General features: G+C 40.2%; 1 protein-coding gene across 1 annotated transcript in view; it reads left to right on the plus strand.

Moving 5' to 3' along the window:
• The window catches only part of THADA (THADA armadillo repeat containing), a 325,437-nt gene that overhangs the window by 241,079 nt on the left and 66,974 nt on the right, over positions 1 to 17,384 (plus strand). The window contains 1 exon segment of the mRNA XM_036872571.1: positions 3,691 to 3,785. Coding sequence (XP_036728466.1) covers positions 3,691 to 3,785 — 95 coding nt within the window.

Consider the following 17,384-nt stretch of genomic DNA (forward strand, 5'->3'; position numbering starts at 1 on the left):
TTCCTGCTACTCCTAAAACCACTGTTATGCTGTTTTTCAGCCCATCTGTTAGACCCTGACCACTCCTGACTTTTTTCGAACACTCTAAATCTTTATTATACCATGCCCCATGCCAGGATTTTTCCATTTGGGGGAAGAAAAAAATCCCCAAACCCACCAAAACCCTGTGGCTTGGTTTCCTGTCCAGCTGGCTTGCTCTTTCCCAGGATTTTATTCCCATCATCAAAGTGGCTTGACAGACCGAGAACAAACCTCTGGCTCACCCTGAACTCACACTGTACCATTTCCAAGTCAGAACAAACATCAAGTAAGAGGGAGAGAAAAAGAAAGAGAAAAAAAAATTATTTTCCTGACTTAGAAGCCAGTTCAGAGTGAAGCCCAACTCTGATTCCAGACAGCAGTGTTCTGAGGCTGAGGCTGAGGCTGTCCTCGAGGGTGGAGCCTCGAACAGTGGACTCCAGGCCAGAATTTCTCTCTGAGTCAGTCTCGAAGGAGAAGCCATGGATGGACTCCCTTGTAGCCCCGGATCCTCTCTGTTTCCTGGCATCAAGAGCAGCAGCCTTTGAGGGAGCCTCCCGTGATCTCGTTAGACTACGTTAGACTTGGCCTAGAGCCTCACAGTTATGGGAGCAGTCAGAGTGGTCCCTGCGGTGTCCCAGGAGGCCTGCAAGGTCGGCAGCCTGTGCCAGGTCAAGAGAAGACGCAGAACACTTCAGCCTGGCCGGGGGCTTTAAAGATTGCCAGCCTTTCCTCCCTATTCATTTAGAAATTTAAAAATATATATTAACCTAGCTAAAAATCTCATGGAAAGTAGGCTTGAAACCCTGTAGGATCAGGGGTAGGAAGGGAGGCCCCTGAGTTCCTCCAGACTTGAAAGTCAAACCAGTTTCCCAAAAACTTCCCTTTATGGTTCCGTATGGCTTCACCAGCAGAAAAACATCTAGGGTGAGAAGGTACGACTCTCTGAGGCCAAATGGAGCAAGGAGCACACCAGGGAGCACCAGTTAGCACGGAGTATCCCATCTCCTGAAAGCCTGGCTTGCCTCACTCTTGTTTCCACCTTCTCGATACATTCTCTGTCTTCCCAGGCTGGTCTCTCCAGGTCCCTGGACAAGCCAAACTCATTTCTTCCTACATCTATTGCCCCCTCTCAAAATCCCCTTCCTTGTCAACTTTGTCTATCTAAATTCTTCCCATCGTTCACAGTCCAGTTGGAATTACATCTTCATAAACCCATTTCCATGTCTCCAGTCCACCCTAATATGTTCTCTCCCTTAACTCCTTACATCCTGTCCCGAAGTTTGTCTTTATTTCTGTCTCCATAATGAGACAAGACTCTCCGAGGTCAGAAATCATTTCATGTGCATCTCTTCCCAGCACCTAGCTCAAAGCTGGATGCTCAGGAGGCCTTCCACCTGGTATCTGCAGACCATTTATTATTCAGCCCTGTGCTTCATGTCTGATAATTCATTAACCCCTGGCATTAGGTTTTCTTGCTTTCTTTCTTGAGTGACCGTTTCTTTGGGAGGAAGGGAGGATATCCCACCTGTTAAACAGTGGAAATGCCAGAACTGGAAATATCATTACAGAAGTTTTCATAAACTGTGGGCTTTTCAGCTTCACAGGTCAAGTTATGGACTGACCTGGGGAAAATTGGATAGAGACAAAAATAGGGGTAACATTTGGGGAGGGGGAATTCCAAATAGATCAAAGTGTTAACAAGAACAAAAAAAGGAACTATAAAGTACTAGAAGAAAATATGGGAAAATTAAAAAATATATATCTATATTTATCTTGGAGAAGGGTTAGACTGTTAGCATGACATAAAATCCAGAAGGCATAGATAAAAATATTAATATATTTGACTGCATAAAACTAAACATTTTTGAATTGCAAAAAAATATTATGAATAAAGTTAAAAGACAGATGATAAACTACAAAAACATATTTGCAACACATGTGACAAAGGGCAGATTTCCTTAATATGCAAAGAGCTCCTACAAATCAATAAGGAAAAGACCGATAACATACATCCATGAAATGGAGCAGTTCACAACTATTTAACAAATAAGGCAAATCTCTGTTTTTAATAGAATGATATATCTAAAATATATTAGTGGGAATAAAAGTAATACTCAGAACTTAGTATGTAGTAAACCACTACTTATATAAAAATAAACAAGTGGGTAGCTATAGATAGATGCTTGTAAATGAATAGAATGTGTCTGGCAGGGTATACTGTACAAAGTTGTAATAGCGGTTGCCTCAGGGGATAGAACATGTGGGTAGATGGTGGGGGCATGGAAAAGGAACTTTATTTTTACTGCATACCCTTTTGTACTGTTTGAATTATTTTTATACCATGGGCATGTGTTACCTGTTTTTTAAAACTAATTTTTAAAAATAGCCAGGTGTAGGTATGAAATTAGGCCAAATGTGAGGTATCCACGTAAACTAGTAGTTATGTCGGGGAGCAAGCAGATACTGTAGGTGAAGCAAGTCAGTGGGACAGAAGTGAGGCAGGTCAACAATGGGGAGAACTTGAAACAAGACAGTTTTAACTTAAAAGTATCTGATTTGCTTTCCATGCAAATCATGCGTATCCCTAGGATATGGGGATACTCTGTTCAGGACAGAGTGTGAATAAACTTTAGGGAAGTGGTAAAACTGTTAATTTACAGGGAATGAGAAGGATGGATTGAGGCATCAAGCCAGATGGAAATATACTAGCCAGAACTTGTGCCCTTCCCTCATCTTAGGTGGGAGGCAGGGAAGCAGGTCAGGGAATGCACCACATCAGTGCTCACAGTGACTCACCGTGAGGTGATTAGGGTGTCAGTTGTACACGTCAGGAATCTGATTCAGGTTACAGAGATACTAAGTGGCAAAGCCAGCATTCAAACCCAGATCTGTCCCTACTGTTTCTCCTGCTTGCACTGAGTTCTTAGTGCACCAAGGAGGTTTGGGCCCTTTTCATGGTCAATATGAACTGAGGCTCAGAGCCGGGGACTTTCAGTGCTGTACTCAAAAGAAGGTCTTCATTCTTTTTTATCTAGACCCCCTAAATCGGAGCCCACTTACTTTTTCCAGCGTGTGGTTCAAAGCGTAAAAAAGAGCTGCTCCATTTATTGAAAGAAGAAAAAAATCTCATTTATCGGGAAAGGAATGTCTGTTGCAGCGTTTGTTAATGCTTTTCGCGTGTTTGTTTTTTCAGCTGGTTATTTTAAGTCCGTAAATATGGTTTATCATATGTGAGTGCAGTTCTCCTTCTCCGAAATGCTAAATCAGTGATACTCATAACCAATGATTTTCCCCCTAAATTTGTCCAGTTCAGAGGAAGATAACAGAAAATGGTGTCATATTCCCCCCACCCCCTTGTTTCCAAATAAGTGGGATCAGATATTGGTTGTCGTCTGTTTTCAGTTAATTTTCTTTGGAGCCAGAGCATAGAGTTTTCTCTGTTTCGTACACTCACAGCCCCAACCTCCACCATATGCGGTAGGATTTCATTGTCTCACTTGACTTGCTCTTGTGTTCTCACCATTGGTGACTGTCCATTATTTTTAGCATTCGTTACCACTCTCTAAGCCTCATGACGTGGCTGGTAGAAAATACCCATTTTCTCTTTTCTGTGACTCAGGCCTCAGAGAGAGAAAATATCGATTTATTTTCTGTTCTTTACCTTTCTAGGCAAAATCCATGTTTGGTGACCAGAGCTGTGTATATTGATATTCTCTTCCTGTTGACTTGCTGTTTTGACAAACCCTCAAAAGACAACCAGCCAGGTATGAGTCATATTTATATCATATTTTGGAATGATTACAGGTCTTTGAAATGCAGGTAGGGTTTTGAGCGGCTCTACCATGCACTCCCCCACCTTCTACTTTTGCAGGACTAACCACATATCAAAATTAAACATAGTGTCATACGGTTTCCTCATAGAAGCTTCCCAAGGAAACTTGTCCTTGTTTAGTTGCAAGTTTGTTTTCTATTTGGTCATTCAGGGAAGAGTCTGGACTCTACTCAGATACCCTCTGTATTTCTGAGACCTTGGCTCTTTCCTATTTCATGCATTTTCTTTGAAAGGTCGTCATTTTTAATAACTCAGAGTTCATTCTGTTCCAGTTTGTGGAGATAACCGAGTGGACTCATTTGATGCTGGAGCCTGGATATTTGAGACTCAGTCTCAAGTCCACCCCTCGCTACCTTGAGCTCTGACTTTATACGTGTTCCTTGGTGTCATGTATGTTTCCTGGTATGGGCCCCAGATCCACATGCAATTGTTCTATTTTCATCATGATTCACAAAGTGGTTTTCTTAAAAGGGAGAGGGGCAGCTCCAAATAAAAAAATGTTTTGATGTGTTTATATAAGAGGCCTCAGGAAGTGCTGTACATGAGTTCCAGGCCACAGACTGAAACTGATTTTCATCAACACAAACTGGAATGCAGGGTAATGAGCCTGCAACTGGTTAAAATCAGCCTCTTCTAATTGATTAGGCCTGTCTAAAGGAGGCTACAATTACAAAGTCAGATTCTGAGTACAAGCAGGCCAGGCCTTTCCTCTGTTACATTTAGTCTGTCAATGATTTGTTGTCTTCAGTAAATATATTCAGGCTGTCAGAGTCCAGCTCTGTCCATATGGAACCCTGTTCCCAAATTCAAGCCAATTTAAAATGCTTTGGGGGGGAGGTGCGAAGCTGCCTCGCTCGTATCAATGCATATTAGCCCACAAGGCCCCTGTGGCCATGCAGAGGTAATACGAACACACCTGGACTTTGATCAGCTCCACGTCCCTGCATAGGGGTAGCTGTTGCATCCTTTTGGTAGAAGAGGATCATATAGTTTTATGACTGTGAAACGCTTCTAGTTTATACCTCTTATCCCAGCATAATTATTAATAGTACCCCTTTTACTCTTGAAAGTGTCCAGGTTTGCACAATAAATCACATGTCACCCTAGCTATAAGGGACCTCAGGGTTGCGTCCACTTTATTTTACACTTGAGTTAACTGGGGTCCAGAGATTTTATATAAAGAGATTATGAATCAGATGTTACCAAGTAAATCATGTGGGGTTTCTACCATTTTTGTATTTCAGTTCCAAATTTCATGTAGCTTAGTAATACTTCTCTGCTTAATGTCTAAAGAGCCTTGTCCGTGAAAGAGTGGCTCACTACTTCACAAATCCATTCACTGGGTTCCTATCATAGTTGTGTGGTTGACTATAATCATTAGGTTTTTCTGAACTAAGTGTTTCTTGGTGTATTCGTACCATTATTCCTTGTCTGGAGGGTTTAACCCTTGAATGTTGTAAAATACCCTTCTTTCTTCTCCAATTGCCTGTCCTTTACTGATGAGCTAGGTTCCTCCATGAAGATGACTTCGGCCTTTTGGAATCATCCTTTCCACAAACTCTTACATCATTTAGCGTTTGTGCCCCAATTAAATGTGATCACAAGCTGTTGTTTATTACTCAACAGTATTTCACTTGCATCAGTGTATTATACCTCTTAGAGTCATTACGTTGCAGAGTAAGGTATGCAAGGGATGGGGCACTTTTACTCTTTTTCTGACATGACAGCTATAGCTCTAAATATTTAATCCTGCACTCCCCAGTATGGCAGTCACTAACCACATGCAGCTCTTGAACAACTGAGATGCGGCTGATCGAAGTTGAGATGTTCTATGAGAATAAAATACACACCAAATTTCGAAGACTTAGTATGAAAAAAAGGTTAAATTTCTCAATAATTTTTACGTTGATTACACATTGGAATGATAATATTTTTGATATATTTGTTTAAATTAAAAGTATTATTGAAGTTAATTTCATCTGTTTCTTTTTAAAATGTGGCTATCAGAAAATCAATTACATATATGGCTCATATATTCCTATTGGACAAGCACTGATTTTTTCCAGTCCTTTGGGAATTGCCCTCGTAAACCACAGGATATATATATGTATGTGTCTTCTGTATGGCTGTATATATTCATATACTACATCCACACAAATAGTGGTAGCAAATTTTCCTCCTTTGAGGATGAATTAGATATTTAGAACTAACCAAATGTCAAATAAAATGGCAGTTAAGGTCGATAGCACTGTTTAGGATAAAAGTAAACTGTGAGCTTAAAATAATTAAATCGATTCTTGTGTGTTTCATAAATTATTTCCAAAGGCAGTTTGAGCAATAGCTAAGTGTATCACCAAACAAGGTGATCACTTATCTGGATGTGTAGATATCAGTATGATTTCTAAGTATTGTCGTGACAGTTTTACCTTGTAAATGTCTTGAAAGAATAGATCATGGTTAGGTTCTGTGTCCCCCAACTAAGCAAGTAGTAGGCCTGCGTTAAATGGATTTGTTATTAACTGATTGATTGAAATGCAGAATTTTCCTCAGTTTTTAGAATAGTAACAGGTGTCATCAAGATACAAATCTTACTAAAACTCATGCATCAATCACATGTAAATTCATTTTCCGAATTCAAATCAAATGTATATATTATGTGTATATGTTTGTAAATACACATCTATCTACCTCTAAAGCTCACAGAGCTCAGAGTAGGGAGTACACCACATAGGCTTTAAAGCTAGATCCCTAGGTTTGAATCCCAGGTCTGCCATTTACTAGTTTTCGTGACCTTAGGCAAGTCATTTAACCTCTTTGAGACACTTTTCCTCAATTGTAACTGGGGATATAATAGGATCTATACCTTAGAGTGGTTGTCAACTAACACATGTAAAGTCCTATGTAAAGAATGTACTTTGCATGGCACAGAATAAGTGCTCAATAAATTTTAGCTACCATTAATATTATTATCATCGTTATAATTATCACTGGCTGGAAACTATGCATCTAATCCAGTTTCCTGCAGCCTGGCAGAGTTATGGTCAGTCCCTCACATTTACAACTCTCCTCATGTTCTTAAACATTTTCAAGAAAGAAGAAATGCCTGCTTTCCTAGGAAAACACTGAAGCATACCTGGCCTGGAATGTCAAGAATCCACTTTGGAATCCACTTGATTAGGGATGCTGCTGCCCCTCTGACTGATCCAGAAAAGGATCATCTTGTGGTTGTTGTTCATTAATTTTTTTTGTTCATCAGACATGACATGCTAACGTCAGACAAGTTAAGCACCTACATCTGGAGAGACACATGATACGTTTGGGGCTTATAAGTAGGTCCAAAAAGGGATTACAGATGCTATAAAGGAAGTGTGTATGGGATACACTGGAGGCACTAAAGAATGAAAGGTCGTTTCTACTTGGGAGGACAGGGAAGCCTTCATAGAGGAGGAGGTGGTTGAGCAGAGTTTTGAAGATGAGTAGAAATTCACCAGATGGGCAAAGGACAGGTGGGTATTATAGACAGAGGAAGGACCATGTCTGAAGCCACAGAGGCTCACGTCAGCACAGCTTTCAAAGAACTGGGACAGTGCGATTGCAGTGTTGGGTTCAAGGACAGGAGGTGTGGCTAGAAGTGAGGCTGGGAGGCGGGAACTCAGTCAAGGAGGGCGTCATGGTCCGAAGTCTAAGGAGCTCGAACTTGACCCTTTAGACAAAAGAGATTATCGGAGGATATAAGACAGAGAGTAGGGTCACGTGGTTTTTAAGACAGCGTGACATCTTCTGTGCCCCCATCCTTAAAGGAGCCTTAGGATCCTTAATGGAGCCAGCTTCCTTTGCCACAGAAAAAGAATGTGACTGTAAATGCATTCATGGAATGTCAGGGTATTGTCATAACCATCATTGAGGGTTTGGGAGATGGGGGGTCCGAAGTGGAGGACTAGAGTTAAAGGCAGTACAATGCTGAAAATAGTTGCTTTAGCATGGTGTGATTTTAGGGGGATTTCTTCCTCTTATTTTCCATTTTACTAATTTTATATAACATAATTCTGTTTTATTCATATGTGTGTATATACATGTATTTCAACAGTAACTGTATCTAAATATGAATCTTAAAGGAGATTAATTGTTCCAAAAGAAAAGAAGTAATGTCAATTTCTGGGAAACTTTTTTGGACGGAGGAGGATCTGCCTGTCTCCTCTCAAACACTATTCTGTAAGTGACCTTGGAAGGCTATTTCTACCTCTGAAATGTCTTAGAACATTGAAGGGCTGGGGGCATAAACAATGAGAAAACCAGTGAAGGGGGAAGGCAGAGAAGATGATTAGAACAGCTTAAGATAATGATGTGTTTTGTGTAATTCAAACTTTTATCTTAGTACTTCCCAATCATTTGAGGTTTCCTTAGCCATTAACTAGGTTTCAAAAATTCCAAATCTGGGGGTTTTGTTTTGAGTTTTAAAGTGATTTAAACCCACAAGGACTCTCTGTCCCCTGTATTCTTTTTCCTCTTCTGAATCCAGCTGTCATCATTAGTATATATCAGTTTCCTGCTAGAAAGAAAATTATAGTCTCCAGTTGGAGTTGGGGGGATGAGGAAGAAAGAGCCTAACTGCTCCAAGTACTCAGAGGCTGGGTTACAGGTCTGGGCAGGGACAGGGAAATGGAGCGCTTTCATTCTCATTTTAAACCCATTTTAAATTATTTGCTCTCAGGTTGGAAATTTTCCATTGAAATATCTGTTTACTGAAATACTATCTGAGACTTGACTAAATATTTACTCCCTTTTTTCTGAGAGGTGGACTTTCTATTTCTCTCTTATGCCCACACCCCTTAAATGTGTGTTTTTCACAGCTACTGAATTGAACATTTTCTTTTACCAAGTGTTTAAACAAATATCTTACCTATTTGCACTGTCTGACTTTCAGTTTAAGTTCTCTTGGTGGGTTTATGAGTGGATTTTTCCTTTCCTAGTCTCCATTTTACTAATTTTATGTAACCCCGTTCTTTCTTTTGTAATTATGTGTTACATATTAAAATATGAATCTTGAAGAGGATTAGTTATTCCCAAAGAAATAAAGAAAGGACATAATAACAGTTTTCAAAAAGTGTTTTAGGTGGAGAAGGATTTGTCCATCCTACCCACATCGTGTAAGTGATCTCAAAAGGCTGTTTCCCTACCCCTGAAATGTATATAGGAGGCCCATTATATTCTAATTTTTAGGAAACATTATTTTCAGTATCATCTCCCTTGTAGGGATCATAATAATTATGGCCAGTGTGTACTGAGCATTTAACTTCATGCCAAGCACTGTGCCAAGCATTTTGCACACATTAGTGAAGGAGGTACTAGTGGTCCTTCATTTTAGACGTGAGGGAACTGAGGAACAGAGGCAACTGCCCGACGTCACTTGTACAGTAAGAGAGCACAGCCCGAGCTCTCCAGCCACCTCCACCGTGGTCCCGCAGCACACTCAGGCCTGAGTCAGGAAAACCACTTCTTGTCTCGGGGATGGTGCCTTAGACCCCCTATGTTGATTCAGCTTCCCGGGCTTCTGCCGCTGCTGCAGAATCCCCAGGCCTCAGAGAGGGATCCCCCTTTCCAGTAGCTTCATGATCACATGCTTTTATGGGGACTTTCTTGCCTGCACTGCTATCTCCCGTCTCCGGGGTGTGTGGAATAATATGAGAGCGTACCCAGGGCTAGTTACTAGAAAGAGAAAGCTTAACGCTCCCGGGCAGCTACCTGCCCTTTTTCCCTTTGAAAGTGGACCTACAGCCACTGCATGAAAGACTTCCTAATACCAGGCTGCTGGTGACCGCATTTTGTGGTTTCTTTGTTAGTTGGCATTTATAGTTTGGATCTCATCATTCTGCCAAGTGCAATAAACATTTTGTTTTAACTAGAATGTAACTTTTATTATTGTTATTATTTTTCTTCTAAATGCCTTAAAAGTGACCAGCTTGTGAGCGTGAAGTCAGGATCCCTAAATAGTCTGAATGCCAAGTCAGTGTGCTTTGTAGATCAGTACAAGATTAGAAGACAGGCTCTCATTTTTTACTGCTTGTGTTTGTATCATGGAAGTTCGGTAACATAAGCCCTCCCAAAGGCCAGCTTAGATGTTGATGGTGGTTAAATGGTAAAAATCTGTGAGAAGTATTCAGTGATGCTTTGTATTTGTACTGCCTTGGACATGAATAATATATGTGTGACAAGAATAAATATAAGGTCAATGATTTTTTTTGACATATTATAACTTCCTTTACCTAAGTTCCTGGGAAATATAGCCAAACAATTACAGAGAATAAAAACATTGGCAACTTACAAACACCTGCTTTGATTATTTGGTCTAATTAGGTTAAATTTAACCAATCCCATCTGAACAAATTGAAAACAATTCTTATCTGTTCCCTCGGTCATGCACTTTTATCGGTGTTGGATGCAGATGTGTTTAATATGACACAGTTGATGCTATTCTCTCAGCTCTGGGTGGGAGATAAAAGGGAATTGAGAACATATTTTTAGAGTCTTCTGGGGACTTTGTATTTATGGGTCTGCAGCTATGAAATTTCAAAAAAAAAAAAAAAATAGGCTTTGTTATCAATAAATTAGTTGCTTTTCTCCAAAACACTGGGACTGTCATCTGAACTGTTGCTTTTGCCAAAAGTCTCTTTCCCAGGGAACAGTGAGCTCCTAAAATGAGCAGATGATTCCTAGCTACCATTCAGAAAGAATAATACAGGATGTGTTATTAGATTGCCAGGTTCATGTGGTATTGACCCCTTGTTAATTCCAAGCCCGGTGCTGAGTACAGTGGCCCACAATTCTTAGAATTTTAGAGTTTAGAGATCATTTCATCAGTAAGTAGAGGGGAAACTGTAACAATTAAGTGACTTGCCCAAGGTCACACAGCTGGTTAGTGAAAAAGTCAAGCTTTCCTGGCTCCTGGTCCACTGCCCGTTTCTTTTTTTTTTTTTTTAAACTTTGGGTTTATTTATTTATTTATTTATGGCTGTGTTGCGTCTTCGTTTCTGTGCGAGGGCTTTCTCTAATTGCGGCAAGTGGGGGCCACTCTTCATCGCGGTGCGCGGGCCTGTCACTATCGCGGCCTCTCTTGTTGCGGAGCACAGGCTCCAGACGCGCAGGCTCAGTAATTGTGGCTCACGGGCCTAGTTGCTCCGCGGCATGTGGGATCTTCCCAGACCAGGGCTCGAACCCGTGTGCCCTGCATTGGCAGGCAGATTCTCAACCACTGCGCCACCAGGGAAGCCCCAACCACTGCCCGTTTCTGTGACCAGAGTTAATAGTGTTGAGAGTTGGGCCAAGTGTCTGGATCTGTAACAGAACCATGTCATGAAACCTTCGTACTCACATTTCCACCCCAGGAGTCAAATACTGTTCCAGTGGGCAGCTGGGGTCTCAGAACATCCGTGATTTCAGTTTTCTATGTGTTCCTGTCTTGCCCCACTCTAACCCCAGTCCTCACAGATAATCTGAAACTAGTTGCCCATGTCAGTTAAATTAGTTAAGCAAGTTGTTTTTGAAAGCTTATTCTAGACATTTCATGTAAATGGAATCATACAACATATAGCCTTTTGTGTCTGGATTCTCTCACTTGAAGTTTTCAAGGTTCATCCATTTTGTAGCATGAATCTTTTCTTTTTTTATGACTGAGTGATATTCCATTGTTAGATATACCATGTTTTGTTTCATCAGTTGATGGACGTTTGGATTGTTTACACTTTTTGGCTGTTATGAATAATAATGCTATGAAGATCCATGGACAGGTTTTTGTGGGGATATAGGCTTTCAGTTCTCCTGGGTATTTACCTAGGAGTAGAACTGCTGGGCCATGTGCCAACTCTAAGTTTAACTTTTTGAGGACTTGCCAAACTTTTCCCAAAGAGACTGCACCATTTTACATTCCCGCTGGCAATGTATGAGGTTTCCAGTTTCTCCACATCCTTGACAACACTTGTTATTGTCCATCTATTGATTATAGCCATCCTAGTGGGTATAAAGTCGTATTTCATTGTGCTTTTGATTTGCATTTCCCTAATGGCTAATGATGTTGGGAATCTTTTCTAATGCTAAGGAGCCATTTTGTACACCTTCTTTAGAGAAATGTCTGTTCTGATCCTCTGGGTTGTTAGTCTTTTCATTCTTGAGTTGTAAGAATTCTTTATATATTCTGGATATTAATTCCTTATCAGATACACGATTTGCAAATACTTTCTCCCATTCCGTGCACCGACTTTCAACTTTTGTGATAATGTCCTTTAATGTACAAAAATTTTTACTTTTGATGAAGTCCAACCTGCTTTTTCTTTTGTTGCTTATGCTTTTAATGTCATATCTAAGAAACTATTGCCTAATCCGAGGTCACAAAGACTTGTATCCATTTTCTCCTTAAGAATTTAATAGTTTTATGTCTTAACTTTTCGGTTTCTGATCCATTTTGAGTTAGTTTTTGTATTTGGTGTGAGGTACAGGTCCAGCCTCATCCTTTTGCATGTGACTATCCATTTGTCCCAGCACTATTTGTTTAAAAGACTTCAGCTTTCCCCATTGAATTGTCTTGGCACCTTGGTCAGTCAGAAAATCAAGTGACCATAAATACATGGATTTTCTGGACTCTCAGTTCTATTTCATTGATCTGTATGTCTGTCCTTATTATACCAGGACCACACTGTCTTGATTATCGTTGCTTTATGGTAACTTGAAATCAGGATGTGTTGAGTCCTCCAACTTTGTTCTTTGTTTTCAAGATCGTTTTGGCTGAGTCCTTACCTTTTCATTCAGATTTTAGGATCAGCTTGTCAACTTCTGGAAAAAGAAAAGTCAATTAGGATTTTGATAGGTATTATGTTAAATCTGTAGTTCAATTTGAGGAGTATTGTCACTATAATAATATTATATCTTCAGATATTCAGATCAGAACACAGGGTGTCCTTCCATTTATTTAGGTCTTCAATTTTTTTCAGTGATGTTTTGTAATTTTCAGTGTACACCTCATGAACATCTTTTGTTAAATAATTTATTCCTATTTTATTATTTTTGATGCTGTTGTAAGTGGAATTATTTTCTTAATTTCAATTTTGGATTGTTCATTGCTACTACACAGAACTATAGTTGATATTTGTATATTAATCTTTTATCCCATGACCTTATTGAACTTACTTTTGTTTATTTGTTTGTCTGTTTTTGTGGACTTAGAACTTTCTGTATATGAGATCATGTCCTATACAATAGAGATAGGTTTTACTTCTTCCTCTCCAATCTGGATGCCTTTTATTTATTTTTCTTGCCTAATCACCCTGGCTAGAACTTCCAGTACAATGTTGAATGGAAGTGCCTTGTTCCTGATCTTAGGAGGAGAGCTTTTAGTCTTTCACTATTAAATATGGTGTTAGCTGTGGGTTTTTCATAGATACCCTTTATCAGGTTGAAGAAGTCCCTTCTGTTTCTTGCTTGTTGGTATTTTTATCATAAAAGAGTGTTGGATTTTGTCAAATTCTTTTTCTGCATCTAATGAGATGATCGTATAATTTTTGTCCTTTATTAATGTGATGTGAGTCATGACTTTTTCTTGCTGAGTAGTATTCCATTATATGCATGTGTTGTTTATATTAATTCACCAGTTGAAATACATTTTGGCACTTCCACTTTTTGGAAATTGTGGATAATGCAGCTCTGGTAGCATTATTCCACTTTTTGGAAATTGTGAATAATGCAGCTCCTAGCATAGAAGTATTTGTGTGGCCATATGTTTTTATCTTTCATAAGTAAAACCTAGGAAAGGAATTACTAGGTCATATGATAAGGATTGTTTAGGTAATAAGAAACTGCCAAACTGTTTTCCAAAGGGCCTTACCACTTTGCATTCCCAGCAGCAATGTATGAGAGGTCCAGTTACTCTGCATCCTCATTTAGACTTGGTATTGCCCCTCTTGTTAATTTTAGCCATTCTGGTACATGTGTAGTGGTGTCTCACTGTGATTTTAATTTGCATTTCCCTAATGACCAGTTATGCTGAGCACCTTTTCGTGTACCGTATTTGCCATACATATATCTCTCTTGGTAAAGGGTCTATTCAAATCTCTCGCACATTTCTTTTTTAAATTTTGTTTTTCTTATTACTGAGTTGTGAAAGTTCTGTGTTCTGGATATAAGTATTTTATACAAACATTTGTTAAAGATTTTCTACCTATCTGTTGCTTGTCTTTTTTCTTAACAATGTCTTTTGAAGAGCAACTGTTTTTAATTTTGATGAAGTCTGATTTATCCATTTTTTTCTGTGTGTCTTATGCTTTTTGTGCCCTAGTAAAGAAGTCTTTGCCTATCCTAAGGTCACAACGATGTTCTCTCAGGTTTTCTTCTGAAGTTTGTTTTGGTTGTTTTTCTTTTTTTTTGGCCGCGCCGTGCGGCATGTGGGATCTTAGTTCCCCGACCAGGGATTGAACCCCCGCCCCCTGCATTGGAAGCGCAGCATCTTAACCACTGGACCTCCAGAGAAGTCCCAGGTTTTCTTCTAAAGTTTGCTATTTAAGGTTTTACGTTTAGATCCATGGTCCACTTTAAGCTAATTTTCGTGTATGTCATGAGATAAGGTCAAAGTTCTCTTTTTTTTTTATATATGAATATCCAGTTGTTCTGGCTCAGCAAGATCTCTGGGCTCTGGGTTCCCCCTCTCTGTGCTGGAGCATGGAAGTTGCCTCTAGGTAGTAGTCCAGGGCAACTATAAGGCCTACCTTGTTTGTTTCCTTCTCTCAGGGAAACATACTACTCATGTCTGATGTTTAAAAACGATAGTTTCACACATTTGTCTAGTTTTCTAGTTGTTTATAGCAAAGGGCAATTTCTGTAGCAGTTAAACTTTCATGGGCTAAAGCAGAAATCACTTTCATCACTTTGTTTTGAAACCTCTTAGTTCCTCAATTGTAAAGTGGGGATAATACCCTCAGAGGATTGAGGTGAAGGTCACATGAAAAAAATTGTAAAAACTCCATGAAAAGTAACACAAAAGGAAAAATCCAACACTGTAAGAAAAGCAGCTATTAGGAAGTAACATTGATAGCAAGAACAAAGAAATGAATGGTCATCTCCTCCAGAGGAGGAGACAGAGCTTCTGCTAGTCCCATGGCCAGGTATGCTTACTCCCAGACTCACCTCCATTGCCCATCTGGCAGAATTTACTTAATTCCTCCCTGGCTGGGGCCAGACTTCACATTAAGTAGCATTTGCAGTCCAGCCAGACTCTCTTGGGTTTGCCAGCTCTAAACTGTACCTTGTAGCATCATTCCCAGAGACATTGATGTAGTCCAGTGGTGCCAGGAACCTCTTCAGTCTTAGAGTCTGTTTCTCCCAGAACTGTAAACTGTAATGCTGGCAAGGGGCTGAGATCAGTGGTCCTAGTCTCTCATTACAGGTGCGACAGCAGAGGTAAGCCCCAGTTATTTAAAGGAGTCTTCCCAGCCAGCTACCAAGACTCTCAAGTTGATTTCACACTGTATCTCATTGCCTAAGGGTGGAAGAGAAGCCTGAGGTCCTTTGTGGGGAAAAGGTTAAATTAAACAGGGATGTCTAAGGTGTGATGATAAGGAAGTTTCTGATTTCCCAGTCTTGTCCTTAGGAGCAATTCGCTGACAAAGAATCCAAAGCAGTGTATTACTTAGAAGTAATTTTATGTTTGTGTCTTTGGGTTGTCATGTGTTTATCCACAAGTATTTCCTGACTTCCTCCCAGTGTTGGGCAGAAGCAGGGATGGGATGATGGGTGGAGGCGAGAAGTAAAAACTGCTGGTCCCATCCAGTGCCTGATGAGCTCATTTTTAGCCTACCCAAATCCTTTCAGAGCTCTTCTGACTCCCTGTTGTCCAAGCCACTGGGACTGTGCCTATTTTATGGGTTGACTAGAGAGTCCTTCAAATAGTATTCTCAGAAACTCTTCCTTCTTCCTCAACAGCAGATAAGGAATTCTGTGCTTAAAAAATACTTTGAGAATAGGCTGGGACAAGGGAAGGGGGGAATGTTTTCAAAGGGGTGTGTGTCGGGCACCATAGCTATGAAAGCCGGGCATGAGACCTAGAGACCTAGGAGTCCAGAGACCTAGAAACAAAAGTAGGCAAGAAATAAACAACTAGTACCAGTTCAGGGCACTTCTCTAGACAAAGTTAGTCTCCAAACCCTTCCACTAGGTCATTCTACATGTTTGTAACTGGAAGGGCCCCTCGGGTCTGGATTACAGTTTACTGGGAGGGGCAGAGGATTAAATAGAGGAATGGAATTTCCCTTCGATAAGGAGAAGCCAAGATTTATTAAATCAGTTGATTTTTTGTTGTTGTTGTAGTTCCTATGGTTTCCTTTTCTCTCCAAATACAATTTTTTTTAACTGAGAAATAGCATAACAGGACATTAACGTTCACGGAGTGTACAAATTATCATCTGTGATTATTTTTAGAACCAGTTTATCAATGTTCCAGATAAGAACTTTTGTTGGATCTGATTACAGATGTCCCCAAACAGAGCTACAGATCTTTGAAACAGAAAAAGTTGGCCCTTTCATTATGCCTTAAAAGTAAAATCTGCTTCGTATTTCCTTACTCTCTACTTCTTTAAGGAGGGTAGAGATTCTGAGGGGGGGAGGATAGGGGAAATTTCTACAAAATTTTCTTGACCAAGTGGTATCGGAGAATTCAGAACCGTTACAATATAACGAAATTATATTGTTCATTTGTTCATTTATATTGTTCATTTGTTCATTTATTCATTCAAGGCAGAGGGAACAGCATATGCAAGGTCAGGCAGAAAACAGAACCTTCTTCTGAGGCTCAGTGGCAAGTGACCACCATAGTGGCGCAATCAATATCATTGCCATTTACATGGTATCCACAGTAAGTGACTTACTCCATAGCAGTGAAACTATTTTTTTTTCTGTTTTGTTGGTCTTTTCAGTCCTGAGGAGAATCCTTCCCCCTTTATGGATTCTGATTGCTGCTTACAAGTAGAACACGTTTGCTGTGATTACTGGGGTTTTAGCTTCTCCCATAACCATCTCTGCTGGGGCCAAGAAAACTCTGTCAATTTGGGCCTGTACGCTTACTCCCTCTGGCCCCTTTTATTTTGGCCAGCTCAGCACAAAGCAATCAGGCTATCTTGGTTCATGACATTAACAGCGAAGGCCAGGAACTATATAATATTCAGGAGCTCTTTGGTTGAGCACTAGATGAAGGGGTTGACATATGATTAGGGGCCATGGTGCACAAAAACAAATACCATTAAACACTAGAATTATACACGTTCGGCATGGCAAGATGTTTACACTGCGAGAAGCACGGACGATCTCAGATGGTCTGAAGCGGTTCTTAAAGTGTGGTCCCTGCATCAGCAGCAGCAGCATCGCCCAGGATTTGTTAGAAGTGTGATCTGGGGGGCCCTGTCCCAGACCTACTGAATCAGGAACTCTGGAGGTGAGTGCGCCGAAGTTTGAGAGCCACTCGTCTAAGGTAACAGCACAGCCACCATCCTGGGGATAT

This window comes from Balaenoptera musculus, chromosome 13 (genome assembly GCF_009873245.2).
Source record: "Balaenoptera musculus isolate JJ_BM4_2016_0621 chromosome 13, mBalMus1.pri.v3, whole genome shotgun sequence".
NCBI classification, from domain to species: Eukaryota; Metazoa; Chordata; class Mammalia; order Artiodactyla; family Balaenopteridae; genus Balaenoptera; species Balaenoptera musculus.